The following is a 25,573-nucleotide window of genomic DNA, read 5'->3' as shown; positions in this document are numbered from 1 at the left end:
CCGGCAGTGGCAGACATGACGACACATTGCTGGCTTCCAAATCCCTTTGCACCTAGATGTAGCAAATGAGAAGTGCTAAAACACTATAATTTACAAACAGATGTGAAGAGAAGAAAAAGTTTGCAGCTGTGTTTCTTCAAAGAGGAAGAGGATTGTTGTCCAAGAGAATTCTTCAGCAAAAACTCCCCAGGTTTAGAGTGTATCGGAAACATTCTTCTGTCAGCAGAAAGTTTTTCAAAAAAGTGGATGCAAATGTATATTATGGATTTCAAAATTCTTCTATATCAAAATAACATCTTTTCATCTAGCTTTCTGTGACCTTCTGGAAGTATTCTTGCATTAGGTAAGGTACTGCCTTGTCAGCAAATGACAATCAGATACAAAATGAAGAGTGGGAGCAGAGAGGAGACCCAAAGGGACAGTGCCAGAGTGAACTGGAGAAATTTCCAGGACCCATCCAATCCCATGACCAGTGCATATTGAGTGACTAATGCATTGTGGGGAAGATTCTGGGCAGCATCCAGATGGGTCTTCATATTTCCACTTGTCCTTATTGAAAACCAAGAGGTTTAGATAGCTGACCCCACAAAAGAACTCCACAGTTAAGAATGATGGTATTTATTTTATGTCTTACAGCGAGGAAATGGTGGAGAGGAAATTCAAGCGAGGCAATCCTAACCTCTCATGGCACTTCCCTCTCACTGTGTGGCCACATAGAAAGCTGATAGCCAGTTAGGATACTTCCACCCACAGGAGATATCACAGCAGACTACTGCTATTTTATAGGAAAGTCTAATCTACTGGGAGTGAAGATCATACAAAGGACAAAAAAGCAACTAGAGAAACACAGTCCAGGAAATCTTTCTGCAGCCATTGAAATGTTGTAGATTTGTGATGTCCACTGTGGTAAACAAACACCAGGCGCTTGTGATTACTCAGTACTAGAAATTTGGGTATGGTGACCGAGGACTGATTTTAATTAACTTTACTGAAACTTAAATAGCTCCATGTGGCCAACAGCTACCATAGTGGACCATGTAGAACCAGACTATTTGACATATAGGAGTCCTGGAGGATCACTTGTCCTTATTCACCAGTCAGGGAAATGCATTTTGCTTTATTTGGACACACCCAGTTGCTTGTAACGGATTTTAATACAAAAAAAATTAATCTTGTTTGGATTCTGATCCTCTTGCTAGACAAATTTTCCTAACCTAAGAGATAAATCCTTAAATATTACAACCATAAGATATAGTTAGATTTTGCTGTAACAATAACCCCATTCATTATGCCCTGGAGAGACCTCCCAAGTTTTCATCTCTGTTCCCCTTGTGCTTGTGGACATTTAGGTCTCCCAGGGTAGACCCGACTAGGTCTGGATGAGCTAGGTGCACCGTGTTGGTGCTACCATCTGCAGAATCCATGTGATTCCACCTGCCTTCAGATGCTGCTGATAGGAACATAATGATGCTACTTGGATCTGTAGACGTTTTTCCCTCTTGCTGTGCTATCTGCCTGGATTCTTTTCCCAGGGCACTCAGCCTCCATTGCTTCTGGGGACAACAGTCTTTCCCAACTCTATTCTTATCCTCACACCACTGATTGACCCTAAAAATGTGACCCAGATGAACAAATTTGGACTTGGTATCTTCGCAGTATGGCTTCCAAGCTCCAACAGAGGATCTCCTTATTTCAGGTAGACTTCACCCCCATTAACACAACTTTAAAAAAACACTTGTTTTTGAATTAGGCTCCTAGGCTAGACAGTATCCTTCCTCTTCAGCACATTTTGAGTGATTTAGGAAAAAGTTCTATATTATTCTGTTAACCAGAGAGTAAAACCTGTCCTTCATTTAGTTATTCTCAACTGTCTGTTTTTTTCCTTTCCCCAAATTGATCATTTCCTTTTGTACTTTCATCTAGAGTTTTTCTGGGTCAAGCAGGAGTTAAATACATTTTGGTTGGACTAAAGACTTGTTACGAATAGCAGTATTGCTAAAACATCAACTTTTTCATACTATATGTTTGTACGCAAAGGGCAGTTAGGAGGATTCACTGTAAGTTGAAGTTAAGAAATACAATGCTACTTCTATTTACTGATTAATGTAATAACATCATCAAAGCATAAATGAGATCAAATTGGAATGGTTTACATGTTGTGAATTCATTAATTTCTTAGATCCTTACAAGTCTTTGTTGAGTAAATCATTAACATTTCATTCTCATGCATGAAGATCCTTTGTAAAATATTAAACTGAGAGATGGTAGAGGCTGTGGAATATGGCAAGACTGTGCACATCATTTTAAATTAACTTTATTTAGGTCTGAGGAAAGGGAAGAAAGCATTAAATGAGGGTTTTCTGGAGCACACTGAATCATCTCTCACGAGAAACAGGTACATGAGAAAAATCCAACACAAGCCAAGAAGGAAGATAATAAAGAATAAATTTACTTCCAAGTTCATTACTGATTGTGGCATTTTTATCATGATAGTTTCCAAAAGTCTTACTTTGTATTATTATCTATTAAAAGGATTTGGTTCACATCCAACTGACTTTCCCCAGCATCACTATTTATGCATTGGCTGGCGCTAGTGTACATAATTCCTCCACATTGGATATTGTACAACTTGTTAATTTGGTTATCCTGCTATGAGTAATTAAGAGGTATTCCAAGGGCAGATCTTTAGGGAGACTGGTATTTTCTTTCATACCGAGAGCACTAATTTTGTAAAAATATTCACTTATTTATTTTCATCTGCTTGACAGGTAGAGTGAGAAGAAGTCCAAGAGAGGAAAGCTAGTGTATGTTTTGGTTCACTTCCCCAAATGGCCACAACAGCGAGTTTGATCAGGAAGGGCCCCAGCACTTGAGCCAGAATTCATCAGCACTTTCTTCCAGAATTCATCGGCAGGCATTTGGACTGAAAGCAGAGGAGTGGTGAACCAACAACACTGATGTGGGATGCAGACTTCTCGGATATTAGCTTAATCTGCTACACTGTAACACCCACCTACTGGGATATTATTTTAACAAACACCAAAAACGGTACACTTTCTAATTATTGAGTTAAAATTCTGGGATATATGAAGCTTATGCGCAAGTGGAAATGTGTCAGTTAAAAATCTTTTTTTCATAAAATGTAAGTGCAGAAACATGACCAAGTACACCGATGGCAGAGGACTTGGGCTTGAGGTTTCCCCGTCTGCTTCCCTTCCTTACTTTAGTGAGATGACCTCTTGCATTAGCAAACATTCCCAAATTAAACCTAGCGAAGGATCTTAAGTGGGCAATCAGGGCTTACTTAGACATCTGAAACTTGTACTGTTATTAACGATGTCCTAACTCCATTCAGATCGGCAGTCTCACGGAGTTAATACTACTGTTTCTTAGTATCACTTCCCAGTCTTTGGCTGAGATCAAGTGTAATGCCGTTTCTTATTCAAACAGTTTTGAGCAATTTTTCTTTCATGGGCTAACATATCATTTTCATGTAACACGAACTAAAATTCTGCTACACATTTCTACTTTTTGATATCTGGCTTTGCAAATGAAACTCATATATCGCTTGTTCTCATGCATGGCTACTTTGCATATTTTATAATTTAGGTTATCACCAAATCATAGAGGTAGAACAGGTAGGTCAATAGCAGCTGCTCTCGAAATTCACACAAAGGAGCATAATATGAGGACCATGCGTGTGAAGTACAGGCCAGAATTCCTCCATATGTTACAGGTCTTTTTCCTCTCCTTTCCCCTTCACCTCCTGCATTTTCTTCCTTTTCTTTATTATTCATTTGTACATAGAAAAGAACCCAGCATGGGATGGAAATGAAAATATGGCCAGTGTGGTTCTGTGGCAAGAGCAACAGACTAGACCTGAGGAGGCTGCATGTTTAGAGTCTCTTGAGGCAGAAGGCGTTATAGTCACAGGATTTGTTCATAAGAAAGGAAGAAAGTTTCTGCAGCACAAGTAGGAAATAATTAACAAAATGCAGAAGGAGATCCTTACTTACCAATCATTTCCTTAAACATAAAAGGACTTAAGCTCTCCTAGTAGAAGTTACAGAATGAATGGATAATAAAACAAACCTACACCCAATGATGTGATACTTACAGAAAATTCACTTCACCTCTAGGGACACAGACAAAATGAAACTGAAGGGGTGTAAAAGGATAGCCAAAAATCATAAAAAGACCAAGCAGACCACTATCTAATGATACAAGGAACAACAAGATACAAAAAGGCTAAATATATATGCATGCTACCCTAGGGCACATAAATACATCAGACAAATATTAGCCTGTAATAAGGAGAGACGTGCTGCAATACAGTAATAGCTGTGGATATCAATATTCTACTCTAGCAATGGACAGGTCATCCAGAAAAATCAACAAAGTAGCTCCAGAGCTAAACTACACTACAGACAACATTCCGTCATCAGCAGCAGAGCAGGCATTCTTCTGAACTGTGCTTGGAACATTGCCCAGTATTTTCAAGGATCTTATACTACGAAAGAAATCGTGATAAATGAATAAGATCTGATAACACACCCAATGTCATATCTAATCACAATGATATAAAACCTGAAATTAGTAACAAGAGGGGCTCTGGAAACTCTACAACTATATAGAAATTAAGCAATGTGTGTCTGAGTAACCACTGGCTCAGGGAAGAAATTAAATGAGAATTTAAAAGTATTTTGATACAAATGAAAATGGATACACTGAATACAAAAGCCTATGGGATACAGCAAAAGCAGTTCTAAGAGGAACGTTTACACAACAAACTTACGTATTTAAAAAGAATAAAATTTTATATAAACAATCCAACTTTATACCTTAAAGAACTAGCCAAACAGAAAACAATTTAAATTAAATTTAGTGGAAGGAAATAATAAAGATCTTAGTACTAAAAAACGAAATGTAGACTAGAGAAATAATACCAGACCAACAAAACGAACAATTAACATTTAAGCAAAAATTTTAAAAAGTCAATAAACCTTTGGTTAGATCAAGAAAAAGTGAGAGGAGATTCAAAATCAGAGATTAAAAAGTGAACATTAAAACTGGTATAAAAATAGACTATTATGAACAATTATGTGCTGCTATATTGGATGATCTAGAAGAAACAGATAAAATGTTGGACACATACAACCAATAAAGGTCAAATCTGAGGAAACAGGAAAGTTGAAAATACCAATGATAATTAAGGAAATTCAAGCCATAATAAAAAGTCCCCCATCAGAGAAAAGTTCAGAAATTGCTTACTGGAGTACTCAATTCTATGAAAATTTAAGACTAATGATCAATTCTTTCTAAATTATTTTTAAAAAATTAAAGGAGGAAATACTCCGAAACCCATTCTACAAGGCCAGTATCACCCTTTTACGAAGAAAAAGATAAGGACAAAGACATCAGTTATGGACACCACAACAACAATCAAAAGCTACAGATCAATAACCCCTGGTGAGCAAAGGTACAAAAAGTCCCATAGTAGCACAACAGTAGTGAGCTGAATTTAATTGCACATTTGACAGATCAAAATTAAATACAATTCACCTCAGGGATTCAAGGAAGCTGCAAGTGAATCAATAAGCCTGATTCCTCATATTACTAGAATGAAGAACATAAACCATGTGACCATTTTGATAAATACAGAAAAAGCATGTGACAAAATTCAACATTCCTCAAGATCAAAATTTTCATGAAAATAGACACAGGAGGAATGTTCCTCAACACAATAATTCATGGCCAACATCATATTAAGTAGGATAAACTTACATATTCACTCTAAAATTTGCAACATAACCAGGATATGCAATGTCACTACTTCTCTTCAATCTAGAACAGGAAGTCCTACACAGAGTAGTTAGGCAAGGAGAAAGAAATAATAGTAATACAAATTGAAAAGGAATTAAACTTCTCCTGTTTTCAGATGACATGCTTTTAAACACAGAAAACTATGAAGATCACCGAAAATTAATATAAGTTCAGTAAAATTATAGAGCATAAAATTAACGTAAAATTCTATCTATATTCTTTAACAGCAAACTAAACAAGAAATAAACAGAACAGTCTCAAATATCAGAGAAAATGCACTTAGGAAAAACTTTAGTCTAGGACATAAAAGCTCTCCACAGTAAGAATTGTAAAACATTGTTGAAAAAAAATTCAAGACGCAAATAAATACGAAGGTATCTTATAGTACTGCAATAAAGAATAAGTACTGTTAAAATGTCCATACCACCCAAAGCAAGATAAATTAAATGCAATTCCTGTTAAAATACTAACGACAACAGAAAAACTAATGAAAGTCATCACAGAAATAGAAAAAAATGATCTTAAGTTGATGTAACCACACAGGACACCAAAAGGCCAAAGCCATGTAATGCAAAATAACAAAGCTGGAAGCGTCAGATTTTTTCTGACTTTGAATTATAGGACAAAGATAAAGAAACTAAAACAACATGGCAGTGATAGAGTCACGGGGCAATGTAAGAAAAGACAGCACCAGACAGAACACATATTTCCAGGCAGCAGATTTGTGCCGAGGATTCCAAGAATGCACAGTTGGGGAAAGGAGAGCCTCTTCAATAAACAGTGTTGGGAAAATCGGTTATCCAGAATGAACTGCCTTGCACGTCTCGTATCTTATGCAGAAATCAACTCGAAATGAATTCAAGAGTTAAATCAAGACCCAAGTATATGACGCTAGTAGAAAAAACCTAAGTGTAAGGAATGATTTTGTTTTGAATATTACTTGAAAAACAAAGGAAAAAGCAATAATGAAATGAAATAGGTAAAAGAGTAAATCAAACTACACGTTTCTGCAAGAGACAATTTATAATAGGAGAAAATATGTTCAAACTATGCATGACAAAGGGATTGATTCTGCAATGTAGAGGCAACTCAAACCACTCAAGAGGAAGAAAATAATCTCATTTAAAAATGATCAAGGGTCTGAGCAGAGCTTTTCTTGAAAGATACTTAAATGGTCAACAGAAAAAATCTAAATCTAAATCATGGTAAGATCTCACCTTATACCTGTCAGAATTACTATTGTCAAAAAAGACAAAAGATAACCAGCAACGGTGAGGATATTGAGAAAAGATTACCCTTGTACCTAGTTGGTGGAAATGTAATTCAGCAAACCATATGAAAAAGAGTATTTTAGTTCTTTAAATATTGAAAATAGAATGATCAAATAATTTAGCCCTGATAAAGTCCAGCAATAATAAACCCAGCAAGACCACTACTCTAAATATATCCAAAGAAAATGAAATTGGTATGTTGTAGCGATTAGATACCCATATTCATCACCGCTCCATTCACAATAGCAAAGATAATCAACTTAAGTGTCCACTAATGGATGCATAGATAAGAAAATCATGATATATATACATAGCGGAATACTATTTAGCCATAATAATGAGATTCTGTCACAGAAATACCAATAATGCATAATATCACCCATATTCAAAATCTACAGAAGGTAATCTTACAAAAGCATAGTAGAGCTCTGGTTAGCAGAGGCTTGGGTGCTTTTAGGAGAAAGGGAGATGGGGAGATATTAATAAAAGACAGTTCATAATAACATAGTTGAGGGATATAAATAAAATATTCAAAATAGGTAATTATGGAAAGATGGAAAATAGGTAAGTGATTTCCTGAGACTTGGAGGATATGGAAATTTTTGTTTTCTTTTTTTTTTATTTGATGACAACATTCTAACATTGTCTGTGTTGACAGTGGCACAACTCTGAACAAACTAAAAGCCATCGAGTTGCACATTTCATGGTGATTTATCCCTGTTTGGAGATGACATGATTCTATACACAGAAGAACCAAAGGGCTTAGAGAGATTATTGCAAGTCTTAAGAGTATTTGTCAGGGTAGCAGGGTACAAAATCAACAACATAAATCGATAGCCCTAGTATACTCAAAAACCTTCTGCCTGAGGAAAAACTTGTAAGAATGGTCCCTTTCAAAATAGCAGAGAAGAACCTTAAATGCCTTGGAATAAACCTAACCAAAAACATGGAAGACCTATGATGAAAATCACAGAACAGTAAAAATAGAGATAGAAGAGGGCATTAGAAGATGGAGAAATTTACCATGTTCCTGGGTCATTAGAATCAATGTCATCAAAATGTCCTTACTACAGAAGGTAATATATGGATTCTATACAATGACAATCAGAAGCCAACAAAAATCTTCTCAGAGAATATGACATAAAAATTAATCTGGAAACACAAGAAACCACAAATAGCCAAAGCTGTCTTGAAGAATAAGAATAAAATTGGAGGAATCATCATTCCAGATCTCATCATATACTACAGGGCACTGATAACACAGTCTGGTACTGATACAGAAACAGAGAACAAAGATGAATGGAACAGAATATAAATCCCAGAAAGGAGCCCACACATGTATAGCCAACTAATCTTCAACAAGACAATTAAAAATAATCCAAGGAAAAAGGTTGACCTCTTCAACTAATGCTGTTGGGACAACAGGATATCAGCTTATAGAAGTAAGAAACAGTCCTTCACCTTTTACCTTATACAACAACCAGCTCTAAATGGATCAATGACCCAAATCTGCACCCAGAAACTATCAAACTCACAGAGGAAAACATAGGAAGCACTGTGCAAATATAAGCATTAGGAATGACTTTTTAGAAAAGTCACCATAAGCTTTGTATCAGAACATATGATATTTGTCTTTTGGGGATTGGCTCATTTGGTCTCTAGTCGGGACCATTTTGTTGTAAATGGTAGGATTTTGTTTTCTTAAAGGCAGTGTAGTATTCCATAAAGTAGATCTACCACAGCATCTTCATCTATTCTTTTGATGGGCAGCTGGGTTGTTTTCATGTCTTTGCTATTGTGAATTTTATTGCTATAAATACAGGATTGCAAGTCACTTTCTTCTTTGCACATGTTAGTGTATTTCTGAATGTAAGCCATTCTCACTGGAGTTAGGTGGAATTTCAATGTGGATTATTTTTTTCATTTCCCTAATAGCTGGGGAGTCTGAGAATTTTTCTATAGGTCTATTAACCATTTGAATTTATTCTTTTGCAAAATACCTGCTTATTTCCTTTGCCCATTCCTTATTCCTTAACATGTCGCTGTTGTTGTTGCTGCCACTGAGTTTCTGAAGCTCTTTGTAAAGCATGGATATTAGTCATATCATATGTTCTGATACAATAATGGATCATGGGGGTTTGTATCAGAACATATGATACTATGGAGGAAAATAGAGAGGGAGAATGGGAAAGGCAAGAGGGGGAGTCCCTATTCCTACAAAACTGTATCATGGAAAACAATAAAAATCATAAAAAATAAATGTGGGGATTTGTAAGATATGTGAATTATATCTCAATAAAGCTATTTTTAAATAAAACAACAGGGCCTTTAACAGCTACGGCCCCAAAATGATTTTGTAGCCTCAAATAATCAGGACTTCTTGAAAACCCCATGATTTTATTATTTTTTAATGAAGGACAATGACTGCTACCTAAGATAGATGTGCTTGGTAATTAAACTCACTAAACTTGGGATTATTACATGATAGTTTATGGATTTTATGCGGGTGCCATAGTTTTATCAGCTGTAACATCAAGAGTGGACACATTTTTTCCTGTAGATGATTAAACTGTTTTCTATGCACCTGAGACTACTTAGTTGGGAAGGCACTACAAATAGTTGTCAAATTGTAAGACACTTGGATCAGTACAAAGTGGGTGAGTGAAAAGCATCACGATTTGAAGCTTCCTATTCATTTATCAAGGTGAGAACCTCTGTTTTAAATGAGTTTTACATAATTTGCTTTACTTGAACATGAATTCTATGGGTTAAGGACAAAAACCACAGGCTATACAATGTTTCAGATTCTTTCAGATAACTGTTTCCACTGACTGTATGTGTTCCCAAGGTGTTTATAAAGAAGAAAAGCTTAGGGGCTGGAGCGATGGCTCAACTAGCTAATCCTTTACCTGCAAATGCCAGAAACCCATATGGGTGCCAGTTCATGTCCTGGATGCTCCACTTCTTAAAATCAGAAGAAGAAAAGCTCAATGAAATCCACTCTCTAGAAACTCTAGCAATAGACCAGGCATTGACTACCAGCCAATGAAAATCAGTGACAAGCATGGAGAAAGCAGAGGGGAGGAGAGTGAGGACAGAATTATGTGACAATGCAGAACAACATCAACTGGTGCTTCTTGCTACATGCCCGAGCAATGCTCACAAATGGGCTAAGAGGAAGCGAGGAGGCCTGCCCACAGTACACTGTCTCCACTGTTCTCTGCAGCCAAAGAGCCACAGGAATGTCAGTGGACATTTCCAGACTTCAGTTGCCTCATCTGCAAATGAATGGATTTGGGTCAAACTAAGTGACAGAACAACTGCCCAAAATGCAGTAGAAAGTTAGATGAAGGAAGGGGAAAGAGGAAATGCTGCTGCATGCCATCCTCTTGTGCTGAGAAGGATGCAGGGAACAGGGAGATGGACGTAAGGGAGGGTATGCTATGGTGTGGATGCGGCTTGTCACTTAAAACCTGTAGGATGGTATTGACATGATAGAATCTGCAAGAGGTGGGACATTGAAAAACTTAAGACTTTTTTCAAACAAAAAGTTTTAACGTTGGACAAAATTTTGACTAGTTAGTGATGAAATCATGGGGGGCTCTCCCTGCAAAGCAGACTGGACTAGTTCCTATGAGAGTAACTGTTCTAAGAGTCTGGCTCCTCTTGGTTTCTTGCTCTGTTGCTCACACAGGTGCCTCCCAAGCAGGCATTTGATTCCATTGTCACTCCTCTCTGTGTTGTGACTGAGCTGACATTAGCATCCAGAATTGTGAAATAAAGCTCCATGTCGATATATATTGCCCAGCATCATGCGTTTTATTAGGCTAAATCAAGCACAAATAGAATAACATAGCATATAATAAAGCTCACATACTCTAAGCCTTACATACTGGATTTATACACCTTATATATTGGATGTCTGTGGTTCATTTCAGTGAGATCAGTCTTAAAATCCCACCTAGCCTGATTACAGTATTCCAGCATGTTACATAATTTCACCGTGTGTGTTGAGGGGTGGGGAGTTGTGGAGATGGTGGTGAGGATGGTGGATGGGTGTTGGAGACAAGAGACAAGGCAGGTTCTATGCGGGAGAAGCTGTCTATGAGCAAAGTTCAGCCTGAAGGACAAAATGGGAAACAGTTTTAAATTTCCCTACATGGAAGTGCTAGATAGTGGCTATCCAGATTTGCAAATGGAATCAAATAAACAACAACTGACTTTGGTATTCTTTTGATTTCTTTTTTTCTTTAAAGCAGCATGAAAGTAAAAAAACAAAACAATACAACAACAAAAACAAAAAAAAAAAAACCCAAAAAACGAACAACAACAACAACAAAAAACCACATGATTTTAAAGAAGCCTGAGAGCTCATACGAGACATTTCGATTGATTGTTCAGTTCGTGATATCATCCGGCATGAAATCTACTGTTTCTTCTTTCGTATGATGATTGCGTAAGTCAACTGTGGCACAGCGACCTACTCAACCATTTTCGGCCTATGGATCTGATTTTTCATCAGCCTCACCACACAGCCCTTATGGAGAGCTCTCGTTTCTGATGGATTTGTTCCACCTCCTTTGTGAAAGCCTCAGAGGGAAGACAGCAAGCAGGAAAATCAGCTATTTATAGGCATTTTTGACTAAAAGTGTCTGCTCAGCGTACCATGGACTACTTCCAAGAGCTGGGAACATGGGAAGCTGTCTAAAATCAACTAGAAGGCTGGAGGAGTGCTGTGGGGGAATGATTGTTGCATGGGACTCATTTTCAGAAAGCTCAGGTTTCATTTGCAAACAAATGGCAGTTACTTTTGCTGACTCTCCTAGAACTACAAAAAGCCAGCTAAAGTACAAGGAGAGGAGGAAAAAATATCTGAAAGACTGAGTTCTTCAAGAATGGCAAAGAAAAGCCCCTTAAGGGACTTTCAAGTGTGAAGTTTTGCAGGAATGTCTCGGTTCATGCCTGTTCATTCCTGCAGAGGTTAGCAGTCAGACATGCATAGTGAGCCTGGGCCAGCACTCACAGGCCTTCTAAGTGTGGACCCGACAGGGCTCTGCATGCAAGGATATCTATCAGCATTCATGTCTACGTATAGAAGTTCATGCTTTCCAAATTAAGACATATGATTTAATTTACTGTAGCCTGTTCTTCCCGTGAATTCTGATGGGTTTTGTTTTCAATGATTCAGTGGAAATGGGAAGGTAAAGGAGGAATTTGTTTTTGACTGCTGAAAGTCAGGTGGTTAACAAAACAGCATCATACATACAACATGATTAGGACACTGTATCATCCTACACTCGAAAACAGCCTTCTTGTGCCGTAGATCGGATATGTTCATCTTAACCCTGCTATGACAAACACTGGATCAAGCAAAATAACGGAGGAAGAAGAGATATGGTACATGAAACACACAGAGAAGGGATAAAGCATAAATCCCAAACACATTCACACTGCAGTTTTCAATTATTCCACAGATTTGAAATTTAACTTTTGTCTTAGAGCTGAATCATTGTGTCCATTTTACAGATCTAGGAATGGAAATACTAAGTAGAGCAAGCCCAAAGTCATGTAGGAAGTCAGTATCTATATCAAATTCCTTAGTAAATATAATATTTAAAGTTATGATTATTTATGTATTACCAATCCCATACATTTATTTATATTTACTTAAATATAACACATAGGCATATTGCTTGAGGTCCATGGTTCAATCTATTCGACTCTACTGCCCCCTTCAGTAAATAAAATGAGAAACTAAGTATTACTATTGCTTAGGATTGGTTTACTAAAGTGTGATTCTTGGATTGTCTATCAGATCACCTTAGATCTCTAAGAATATGAATGCCAGAAATTCTCACATTATAGCCACTCTCTAGGTGATTTTATGCACAGAAAGCTGAAGAAACTATCCAAAATATTCAACTGCAGAGCACACATGTATATGTATGTATACATATATGATTACATACACACACAAGATTCTATACAGGCATGCATATTTGCCTAAATTAACGCCACAATCAAAAGTTTCATGCAGCACTTATAACATTACAAATAGGTCTTCTTCCTAATAACTTCTGAACTTCAAATGCTGTAATGGCACAAGCCTGAAATCTGCAAGAACTACCCTAATTCTGTGAGAGCAGTGAACAGCAACACACCGACAGAGCAGAGAGCTAACATACATGAACAAAAGGATTGACCTATCAAGGAAACTCCCTTTGCAACTGTAACTAAAAATCTATTTTAGAAATAGAAGCAGACTAAAGAACATTCATAAACATTAAGAACTGGAAAAATATCTTTAATGAGAGTTCCACATATTAACATATACAGAATATATGTATATTAGTATATGTTAGTATATATTAACATATTTAGAAGGTTAGCATATCAGAAGAGGTCTTTTGTTGGTCATGTATGTGTTCTCCAAGACATAAAAATGAAAAGTCAGTGGAAATAAGAAATTGGTTAAAAGTAGCAGGAGTATGTGATATGTTTTTCCTTACACAGCACTACCATCTCTACCTCTGTTGGCAGTGTAACAGTAGCTAATATTTCAACAATTCTTAATATCATAACCTTTTAGTTACAGATAGAGTCCTTGGGTGAAAAACCAACTGTGTTGGGAAATATTCCAACTGAGCATCTTTCATCGAAAACCTTACTGTATTTCCCTATTGTAGTTTAAGTCTTGGCAATTAGATAAACGTTTAGATATGTATTTATCAAAGCAAGGGGAAACAAAAATTCTCCCTTTTAAAGTGTGTTCCACATGGCAAGCTGAGCAGGGGCAGGGGAGCAGGGCATTTCATGTTGGGGGTTCAGGCAAGAAGCAAGGCAATTTTGAGAAGCAGACGGATGAGCCCCAGATGTAAAGTCACACCCATTATTTTCATTGAAGGGTGAAAGTTATGGGTTCACATTTTCAAATGAGTAATGCAAGTCATAGCAAAATGATACAACTTGTCATAGATTCGTAGTAACCTGGTGTTATCGGAAGAGGCCAATTTTTCTCCTTCTGAAAGCTTCCTTAGCTAATGATGACACATGCCTGACTGTATAAGGTACATTAGAATGAACCTTGTGAAGTTTAGCTTCAACTTCTAGAACCATACAGATGACACCTGCACATGATTCAGTTCTGTGCCAGCGAGCTGCATAGCTATGGAAGCTGTCAACAATCCTCTTCCACACTGAGAAACATGATATTCAACTTAATTAAGTAAAGAATTATTCCATCATAATCCAGTAAAACAGGCTGTTGTCTTTGAATCTAAAATTAAAATGGTAAAAAGCTTAATCTAATTATAAATTAAAGCTAGCTTGGCAATGTTGCAAGTATTTTTTAGTGGCTCTTAAAAAAAAAACTTTAAAGATTAGTGTACTCTGTCATTCAGAAATCATGGCATAAAGTCCTTTAATGCCATCAGTTCAAATGGACCAGAGATTACTGAGGACTCTCTGAAAGAATGGTGAATCACTACCTTCAGTTACTGTCTTATTTGTAATCAAGCAATCCATCCTCTAACAAGAATGGGGAAGATGGAAATAAAGTCTACTGGTCTCTAAGAGAGCAAGGGCAAATTTTTCTCTTTGACTCTTTACAATGCCACCCTTTGAATTAGTAGATCGGAATCCGGTCTGATCAGCAAGTATGCGTTACAAGCAGAAAAGTGACTGTAGCTGTCTCAGGGCTTTAACTGTTGCTGAAAATCTTTAGAGCAATGAAACTGCAGACCATGAGAAAGAAGGTTCTTTAACAGTTTCCAAAAGTGTTTTCCTATTTAGGTTTGATCTTCCTTTATTTAATCCCCATGAATCTCTGTGGACTCTTGCTTTTTCATGTTTTGTTAACTGTCTTTTCCCCTCTATTATTTTGATATAAGCAAGGGCAACAGTGAGAGAATCAGAGATAAAGAGAGAGAGAGAGAGAGAATTCCAAGATTTGGCTGTTTGTCATTGACTCCACACTTAAGTTATCACCAAGCAGGAGTAACATCATCTCTCTATCAACCACAAGAAACATCTTTATTAAGATCAGTGAAGAAAAACAGATTGTGTAAAACATATAGAAAGTATATTCAAAAACCTTGGCATACACTTACCGGAGTATTAAGGCATTGTATAGTAAACAATGAAATATCATTAATTAATGTGGTTGGTCAACAGAGTTTTTTAAAAAAAGGCAGCAAGAAATCATTAAAATATTCAGCCATTAGCAAAACTGCTGATCACTTTTGTAAATTTTACATAAAATAGATTTAACCGAGTTAGCATAGTTTAAATTGTTCCAAGACAAGAGGAAGAAAAATTCTCAGCCAGGGGAAGAAAACTCCCACTGGGCAAAGATGGAAATAATCTTGAACAGATTTGAAAAATATCAGTCCCTGTAGCAAATACAATTCTGGGTTCATGCATACTCTGAATGCTGCTTCTGGGCTCTTCTGTGGGGTCTGATTTAAACAGACCAAAAAAATCTCACCCAGAAATTTAAAATTTGCAAAGTAACAGTAAATACTGAGCATTCTAGTCCTGGAAAAGAACCGATCCCATCTCAGTTCTCAGCCGCATAATGCCCTCTAACCCACCACCCAACACCGCACACAGGCTTCTGTTAAGCATCTTAAAAACCTCTATGGACACACAGACTTACAGGGATCTACTCTCTCAACCCGTTTTTCTTTCTGTCAGGACATGCATTAGTTTGCTGGCTGTTGATCTTACTAGCTGTGATTTAGAGAAGAAATGAAATAACACAAATTAGCCTTCTTCCCCACCAAAAGCCCATCTAAAACAACAGCACACACTCACCAAACCCAAAGTAATCAAAGAGTTATACCCAAACCTGGTCAGTCCTTCCATTTCTTGAAACTTGCACACAAACTGAAGAAACCCATTCAGCCTTAAACAGGTCGATCATTTTGCTCTGCTACAATCTCATCTCTGGCAGTGCTTTCTCAGTCTCTGCCTCGCTCTCCCTCGTTCCCTCTCAGTGTGTGTCTCCACTTCTACCGGAGAGCGTTTTGTTTCCCTTCTCCTGTTTCTGCTTCTGGATGAATGCAAAATACATGATTTGAAGGTTGCTTTTTTTTTTTCTAGGTTAACAGTTGGAAATCTAAAATCTTGCTCTTCTGAATGGCTTTTCACGCCAATCATTCAGCACATAACATTTACATAAAAAGGAACAAACAACCAAGAATTTGCTTTTTTAAAAGCAAAAACAAAAACCACTTTTTTTTTTTACTCCACAGAGCCCCTCTCTGTATTATTTACTTAACTACTAGCACTTACCCTGAGATGTGCCATAAATGCTTTATTCCAAATGTATAAAAGCCAACCACATCTCAACTGGGAATTAAACAGTTTTAATGTCTTCAAATCCATGTTCCAGTTCCAAACCCTAATACAGACAGTCACTGGCAATGGTACAATAGTTCTAAACAGCAGACATCTGATTCTTGACATTTAAAAATAACAATATTGGGGGGAAAGGGTGTCATTTTTTTTTTCCAAATTAACTACAGCGTGTGAGTTGAACACATACCCCCAATTGATTGTATTAAATATAATTTACAATGGTTTCAAGCTATAATGTTTGATTTCTCAGTGCATGCCAGCTGTAGCTAAATGCCTAAGGTCTCTTAATTTTTATAAAATTCTGGCAATGGTCTAAATGAATTCTAAATGATAATTCTACATAGAGGGAATTGAAAATTTGCCAGTATTTAGATTCTGTTGTTGCTATTAATTTGAACTTTGTTCAGTCAACCTTGAGTCAAATTAAAGACATAATCAATCATTCCATTGCTAATCTAATTTATCACCCATGCGCTCTTAACAGCCAGCACACAAAGGATAGAATGCACAAACACAACGGCTATGAAATAAAACTTGTAATGACATGAAGGAATATGCATTTTTCTAAAACATACTATGGGGTTGGACAGATTTGAGACTGTTAGAAGCTGTTAGCTTCTTCACTTACTATCTGTGTGTTGCTAGGAAAATGATGCAATCGTCTGTGTATTTCACTAGCTATAGAATTAAAATCAATACTAAGTACGTTACAAAGGTGTTTTGATTCCTAAATGAGAAAGTGATCATTTCTGGCACATGAGAGGTGTGTGCACTACAGGCAGAGACAAGGAAGAGCATACAGAGGCTTCCGAGGCACAGCAATCAGGCGTGCCACAGACCAGTGGCACATGCGGTCATATGCCAGTTGTATGTCCATGGCACATTACTTAGTATACTAAATCTCAGGTTCCTCAACTCTAAAATTATCTCTAGAGTTTCAGAGACCAAATTCGGCAACATTTAGAGAACATCTACTTTTAGTAGGCATTTTTCAAATGAGAACCTCAAACCTTCCAACTCTTGAAAATTGCTCTAATTAGTGCTCTGAAGCATGTAACTTACAGATTTTTACATTCAACTGCCTCATTTTACAGTGCAGGAAGGAGGCCCAGAGAGTACAAAGAACCACGGCAGGCCACTAGTTAGTGGCAAACAGCTGCAGCCCTATTAGGGTCCTGTTAGTGGAACTAGTGGGACAGTGGCTTGCTCACTAACAAAACCGTGTGATGTTGATGCTAAACAAACTTGGAAATCTAGCTTCGATATTGATAGCAAAGGCAAAATAACTGGAAATTAAAAATGTTTCTGCTTTCCCAAGTTTGTTTCTAAGAACGAATTTACAAATGAAATTGTTCCCTGGGACCTGCATTCTGCTCAAACTATTTTCTGAGGAATAACTTCCACGGGATGGTAGATTTCCTCCACCCTGCCTCGAGGCACGAAGGAAGTAGGAGCCCCTTCTCGGGAAGTATTTCCAGTTCACCCCCTTCGCTGTGTGAGTGCATAGCTCTTTCCTCCCGGTCTTGACAGGACTTTTTCAACCTCCTCACATTGGTTCCATCTTACACTGACTCACTGCCTCCCCACTCTGAAGTAGAAAACTTGCTGTTTCAGTTTGAAAACCTTGAATACAGTAGGAACTCAACAAATGTCAGCACTTATATTGGGTGTCACCTACAATTTAGTTTGTGCTTTAAAGGGTTGAACTGGCTTGGTTCAGGGTAAATTACTGTCCAATGTAGAAGACAAAGATGAACTTTTTCAACTCTTCAGTATTTGAAAAATTGAAAACCAAGATGGCTTCTGTGGCAAAGTCAGAATAGTTATTATTTTGGGGAGGAGAAGAAGAAAAATGGGGTTGAGGATATATCAGTCTGATCTACTGAAATTAATATTTCTTTTTCTCTAGTTGGGTGAGGTATAGAGTAACATTGCCTATAATTTACTATGTTTTTTATAGCTTTATATGTGCCTCAAATGTTTCACTGAAAATATGGCTTAAGAAGACAGATACTTTGAAAACAGAATTTCCAAATCTGTAGAATGTGACATCCCATAATGCTCTTAGACACAATCCTGTACTTAAATCTGCAAGATTCCATCTTGATTTTAACTAAAGAGCATTTAATGAGATTTGTTTTATAGGTTTTATTTATTGTGTTTCCTCATGTCCTTGATCCTAAGGTTGCACAGGGGCCACGTGAGGAAGAGTGTGACTTTGGCATCAAGTAGATGCAAGTGCAAAGGTCAGCTCTGCAACTTGCAGGCTACAGGGCCCCAGCCAACTTGATAGTTCTCAGCCTGTTTTCTCCCTTTAAGAACTGAGAAGTCTGCTGTCTAGGGCTCAGGATTATTGTTACTACTAAATAAAATAATGATGTGAAATGTGTGTCGGTTTTGCAGTGAGTCCTAGTTTCCTTCTTGCTTTCCTTATACTGCACTTCTACCGCTTGAGACTTGTTAATTCAAAAAAGCATCTGAAGGAAAAAAAAAAAACAAGAGGAAAAGAGGGGAAAAAAAAGTAAAGAAATACACAATTTAAGGTAGGAAAAATGCAGGCAGTATGTGAGCATCATGAAAGCATTTGGCTATAAACAAAGCTGATGCTAGATGCACACTCTACATCCTTCCTTAATCTGATCCTTCTCATCCAGTCTCACCACTATTCATTAAAGCAGGATTGCAAATTTTGTTGCGTTTTTGTGGCCAGTCTCTGAACCTTCACAGAGGAAATCTGTTGCATTTTTGGGCTTCTGTGTTCTTATCCATCTTTTCTTCTAGATAAGCATCCTTGAGGAAACACTTTCAGTGGTGGATAGATTTATTACTTAAAGAATTTGTACCGCTTTCTGCTGCATCTATAAATTAAGAAGTTCAGATTCTAGTTCCTCCTCTGGCATATGCTGACAGGATAACCTGCTAAGTCTTTACTTTGAGTCTACTTATCAATATTTTAGGTGGATAAAAAGATTCATTTAATTCTGGGTTATTCATAGTTCTTGATGACTTACTAATGCATATAGCCACCTTGCAGTATATTAAGCAATGCCATCTTCAGTGGGAAATACTGATAATGTAATAGTATGTTACTTATAAAATTTATCTACACATTAACGACTTCTCTGAGCTTGGGAGCATGGACTCTGCCACTGTCACAGCCCTTGGACTCTCAGCGGAGGAGGCACTCTTGCAAGGAGCCATGTTTGTTAGGAGTCCAAAGACAGCCAGAAGAGGTCCTTAGTAGAAGAACTTTTCTTTGCATGCCTTCTTAAGATGGAAGGGGGAAATACTTATATCATATACTTATAATCCACTATAAACAGTATTTTCTCCTTTTAAAATAGTACTAATAGGACGGAACGAAGACAAAAGATACTGTGAGAAGGATAAATATGAAGGTCGTTTCTGTGGACAGTTGTGCTTTGGGGAAAACCATAATACCAGATGGAAGAAACTGAATGCCCCTCCCCAGTAAAATTTTGCATTCCAGTAAAATCTGATGTCAGTGAACTGGAGGACGGCAGCAAGCATGTGAGGAGACTGTGGAGGGAGAGCAGCCTGTCTGCGCTGTGTACATGTGGGGGACTTCAACATTGACACTAATTACACTGTCTTTGCTGATCCTCCCTCTTCCTCCTCTGCTCTGTTGTGCCGGTCTCTGCAGCTGTGCTTGTTGGGCCCTCAACTGGCTCCACCTCTACCCTCAGTGCCTCAAAGCCTAGGGCCTCATCCTGGTTCGTTATGCACTGGATGGATGGGTGGGCTCACTGGCTAACGATGGTGAGGACCACTGCAGTGGTAAAGACACAAGTCTAACTTCCCAAGCCTAAATCTTCAGGCAGAATTTTACAATTAAAACAAAATCCCTGATTGATACAATTCAGCTCATTCCAAAAGATCATTGCTTACTTTTTTTTTTTTCTAAAGACAGTTTATTTAAAAAAAAAAAATTGAGGGAGAGAGAGAGAGAGCAGGGAGAGAGAGAGCAAAAGAGCTCCTATCTGCTGGTTTACTCCCCAGTAAACTAATGCTGGGAGCTGGGTATTCAATCCAGGTCTCCCACAGAAGGTGGCAGGCACTCAATTACCTGAACCATGACCACTCTCTCCAAGAGTCTGCATCAGCAGGTATCCAGGTATCCAGGTGTCTTCACCATAAATAGCCAAATATCCACCTCCATTCATTTATATGAATGGCAGATTTATTCAAGAATCCACACAGCTTCCCCTTTGTTCTCCTCTCTATCTCATGATCCCTCACACAAGACAGGAAGAGCTTTTCACCTTTATCTGAAAGGGCAGGCTAGTCTGTTAGGATAAATGGATGAAATTGGAGCATTCATTCCCATTTGTTTTCATATCAGGGACACCTAGTCCAGGAACACATGCCCAGGTTCACAATGATTAGAAGAGCTAGGATTAAACCCAGGATTTTAGCCCAAACCATGAGGTTGGTCACAGCTCCCAGGCACCCTTCCCTCCACATAAATGGTACCTGCAAGTACTGGCAGGATCGTTCTTGCTGACACGACTCAGACTTCACCATAGCCTGGTCCACGTTCACCGAGGCCTTCTGGTAAACCTCCCGGGCGCGGCTCACTGTGAGCGTCGAGGACCAGGCGCTTTTTTTCAACAGTGGTGCATCCAGATTGACGGGCAGGTTGGCACAGGTGGAGCACTTCATGTCGTTGTTGCTCCGGGAGGTCTTCACCGCTTGCTCGCTGATGGTGTTGTAGGCCTCCATGAAGTACTGCGAGGTGGAGCGGTCAGGACACCTGCCCATGGTCATCACCCCCGAGGGCGCGTGGTAGATGCACATGTCACTGTCAAGATTGTCATCGGAGCTCCACCAGCCCGGGGAAGCGCTGGACCGGGCCTTGGGCTCTGCGCGTCGCTCCTTGCTCTTGCTGCGCTTGCTGTACCGCACTGTCTGCGTGTCATCGGGGCTGGCCTTGCCCCCGTTGACACTGCCTTTGGACGGCCCCTCCAGCGAGTGCGACTTGGTGAAGAGCTTCTGGACCGAGTGCACCAGGTGACGGATGCGGCCAGGGCTATCGCTGCGGTGCTCCACGGCCGTGCGCTTGTACTGCAGCGTGTGGTAGCCATCGCGGCCCAGTGGCAGCTGCCTTTCGAATTGGTCCAGCAGGTTGGCAGGGATGCGGTTTGCCTTATTGGCCAGTGTGCGTGGCACCAGTGCGCACTCGTCCTTCAGTTCTTGCTGAGATGTGTAGTGCCTGCGTGGAAAGGTGCTGCTGGCCAGCGGGTCGCTGAAGGGGCCCACGCACTCGGCCTGGAAGGAGTTGCGCTGCGTGTAGTAGGGGTGGTCGGCAGGGTGATGCTCCACGGGGCTCAGCAGATACGGCTTGCGCTCCGAGTGGTGCGATAGCGAGTCGCAGGCGGAATCACAGGTGACCCCGTGGTGATGGCTGCGGCTGCCGGATAACCCTTTCATTGCTGCCCTTTCACGTAGCAGCCGCTGGGGTCATGGACACCCCTTGGTCAGGTTCCAGACTCCTCCTGGGCGAAGATCTGAGGGAATGAAGGAGAGGAGGAAATGGTTAACACATGCCTGGGGCTTACAAACGCTGTGCTCTTCTGAGCTTTACACATTCCTGGTCCCTATTTGTGTCTTTGATGATTGTTGGGAAAGCTTCATCAATTTTCCAAATGGACAGGTGATTGGAGATAAAAGCTAGGAAAGTGGGAAAAGGAAACTAGAAAATACAAAATGGCTTTTAAAATGTTTGAATGAGTAACTCTTTCTTCCAAGACTCCAATAACTGAAAGTCTCTTTCCCCGGCTTTATTCTGAATGATGAGTTCATGGCAAGGATAACAGACCCGAAGGTGGTATTAGCTCCCCTCCTGTGCTCCCACAACTCTCCAGAACCTGTAAAATCACTCCCCTCAGATGTTCTCTGTCACCTTGGGTCTTTGCAAGCTGGAATACCTACCAAGGCCTTCTGTGTCCAGCATGAACCAGCCATGTGAACACTCCACAAATGGGAGTGGAAAAATCCGAACAAAACAACTAGAGGACTAAAAGAAGCCACTGTTGCTTTCTATCTTTAGTGTCTATCTTTATATCCATGTCATGTGCATTCCCTTCGGAATTCTGTCATCAAAATGACAACACTCAGAAGATCCCTCAGGTTAAACAAAGCTGAAAGAAGCATAGATGTGATAAGGAAACCATAATGACATAAAGAAAATATGGCCATCTATTTCTGGCATCCAAGGGTCAAGAGCTTCTTCTAAGGAAAGCTGGAGCAGATGAAGAATAGAGGCTTGAGCAGGTTAATTTGAGTCTCATGTCATCTCCACTTCCTGGTTTAAGGTTTCTAGTTAAATGTTCATAAGCAATGCCCAGAAGGAAGACCCTTGGAAAGGGTCAGAGGACAGGAGTACAGGACTCTGGGCTTGATGGTCAGCTCAGCTTCATGGTTATTCCTGCAGCTTTCATGAGATGGACTTTGTTTAAGGCCAGAGGTTGCATCTTCAACCTACAGCAATGGACACTGCAGTTCTTGTTGGACAGAATATATTCCTTTGGTTGGAATTCAGCATGTTCTTCAGTAACTGACCAAGTTCCTACTGACAGCCTAATTTTGTAAGAAACAAATGCTTCCTTCAGGTACAAGATTTGCCATATTAAAAGTCATTCTGAAAAGCTAGTGTGACTTTCCAAAATATCACTAGTGTCATTTCCGATGTTCAAAGACGGAGAGATAACTGGTCTAATTAAAAAGCAAAACAAGATGAAACACCCACATCTGGCCTAAGGCGGTCAGACAGACCTTGGAGAGGTCAAGTCTTTTCTGATGGGACATGCTGCCTCTGGGAGCTCATGACAACATGAACAATTCCTATTTACATTTAACGAAGCACCTGCTTCTTGCCAGCCCTCCATTTCTAGATTAATCATGAAGGACTGTTGAAGATTTTAACCACTAGAGTCTTTTGAAACTGGCTTGTCTATTAATTCTTGAGAGCAGGGATTATGTTTCACCCACTGTGCAGACAAAGCCCATCACTGCAATGGTGGAAACATAGCAAATATTTGTTCACCGATTTAATGCATAATGCACACTTTCCCAACATGCTTCATTATATGAATCAAGAGACAGCTGTTTAGTGAAGCTGTGACTGCATGGCAAGGGAAGGGCTAGGGTCAAGGAAGGATGCTGAAGAATCAAGAGGGATCATTTCACGGACATCCCAGCGACTGGAGGTTTTCAGATCCAAGCAGGAGGCAAGCAAGCAAACATTCCTTCTGTACCCACCAGCCTTTGACTTCTTATTCTCCACAACCCATAGAAGAAGAGCGTATCTCTTTCTTGTTTGGAAGTTCAAGTCTAGAGAATTTTCCTGTTTTGTGGATTATAGGATGTATAGACAGGGGGTCACCACAGCAGAGAGAGGAGAGAGAGAGAGACAGAGAGAGACAGAGAGAGAGGTTGGGAATGCTAAAGGGCAACGTTGAGGCTTTGGGTGTACTTATGACCCTAAGAGTAGTCCATAACAATGCTGGATTTAAAGTCAAATACGTTTTGATCACAGTCAAGGTACAAACTAATTTAAATGGAAAAGGTGTTTTATGAGGAAATCTTTCTCTTTGCCAGGTCCCACTTGTTTGAAAGGTAGTTTCTGGAAGAGTGGCTTAACCTACTGTGTCACAATGTCAGCCCCAGACATTTTTGTATTTCAAATATGGATTTTTAAAATTCAAAAACACATGGGGCTGGTGCTGTGGCATAGTAGGCTGGCTAGTTGTTCTCAACCTATAATGGCAGCATCTCATATAAGCTCTGGATCGAGTCCTGGCTGCTTCATTTCCAATCCTGCTCTCTGCTTAAGGTCAGGGTAAGCAGTGGAGGATGGCTCAAGTCCATGGCTCTGAACCCATGTCGGGGAGTCAGAAAAAACTCCTGATTTTTGGCTTTGGACCGACTCAGCTCTGGCCATTGTGGCCGTTTGGGAAGTTAACCAGTAGACAGAAGATCTCTCTTTGTCTTTCCTTCTTCCTCTGTAACTCTACCATTCAAATAAAAAAATTAATTAAAACAAAGTAACAAAAAGTTAAAAACATAACATTGCAGTGGAATTACAGTCATATAATGTGTTGCTACATGTAACAGAATCTTATTATACAAAACATATAATATATATTACATAAAATAATATGACATAGTACTCCAACATTTCCTTACAAAGCAGCTGATTGTGGGTGAACATTTTACAGTTTAAATGTGAAGAGGTTGACATTGTGACATATCAGGTTAAGCTGCTGTTTTGATGTTAGCAATCCAGATCAGAGGGCTGGTTCAAGTCCTGGCTGCTACGGGTATTAGCCAGCTCCCTGCTAATGCAGGGAAAGCAGCAGAAGATCGCTCATGCAGCTGGGCCCCTTCCACCCGCATAGGGAACCTGGAAGGAGTTTCAAGCTCCTGGCATCTACCTGGTCCACCCATGGTTGTTGTGGCCATTTAGGAAATCAATCAGCTGATGGGTGATTTCTTTGTGCCTTTGATCTCTCTCTGTCACTCTGCCTTTCAAATAAATGCATACATCTTCATTAAAACATAAATAAAATGTGAAACTTGTGAGAGCAAACAACATGAATTATACATATTTATTCTCAAATGGATGAGATGATTTTAATCAGGTATTCAATATTTAATAAATGAGTGGCATTTAAGATAAGATGATGTTACCTAAGGACAAGTGGAGCAAATGAAGAGCTTTTTAAAGCCGCTAATGAGGAATTAAATTAAATGATATAACCAATGATAATTTTTGTAAGTTATACCTATAATATGATTTTTACTAAAATAAGTAGGCAATTTTCAGCATAGTGATAAGCCTCACTTTTTTTTTTTGAGGATAGCAAGTTGTGTCAAGTGTAAGTAAGTTAACTTTCTTTTATTTAACTCACTTGTAAGGAGATATGTGGATCTTGACACTTTTTCTCTATGACGTAGACCGAAATGATCATAAAAATGGCAGTGGGTGACTGTAAAGATTTCCAAATGTCAAATCTGTCTTTCCAAACAAGACCCTGTAAACGACTTAATGCCCTGGCTTTTTCCATAGAAAATTTTAATACTCAGTGCTAGCCTCT

General features: G+C 39.0%; 1 protein-coding gene across 8 annotated transcripts in view; it reads right to left on the bottom strand.

The window, feature by feature from the left end:
• LOC121166533 (disks large-associated protein 1) overlaps positions 1–21,987 on the bottom strand; it is a 316,740-nt gene extending 294,753 nt beyond the window's left edge. For 2 of the 8 annotated variants that reach the window (XM_040995709.1, XM_040995711.1), the window contains exon 1: positions 15,943–16,104. In XM_040995709.1, coding sequence (XP_040851643.1) covers positions 15,943–16,017 — 75 coding nt within the window. In that variant the 5' untranslated portion in view covers positions 16,018–16,104. Of the gene's footprint in view, positions 1–15,936; positions 16,105–16,388; positions 16,537–20,948 lie in introns of those variants that run through there. The other 6 variants (XM_040995705.1, XM_040995704.1, XM_040995706.1 and 3 more) reach the window with 6 other exon arrangements.
• Between the last annotated feature and the right edge of the window lie 3,586 nt (positions 21,988–25,573).

Source organism: Ochotona curzoniae, unplaced genomic scaffold, assembly GCF_017591425.1.
Source record: "Ochotona curzoniae isolate NIBS_2020 unplaced genomic scaffold, NIBS_Ocur_1.0 patch170, whole genome shotgun sequence".
NCBI lineage: Eukaryota > Metazoa > Chordata > Mammalia > Lagomorpha > Ochotonidae > Ochotona > Ochotona curzoniae.
Note: the sequence above shows the minus strand (reverse complement) of the source record. Positions and strands in the feature narration are given on the sequence as shown.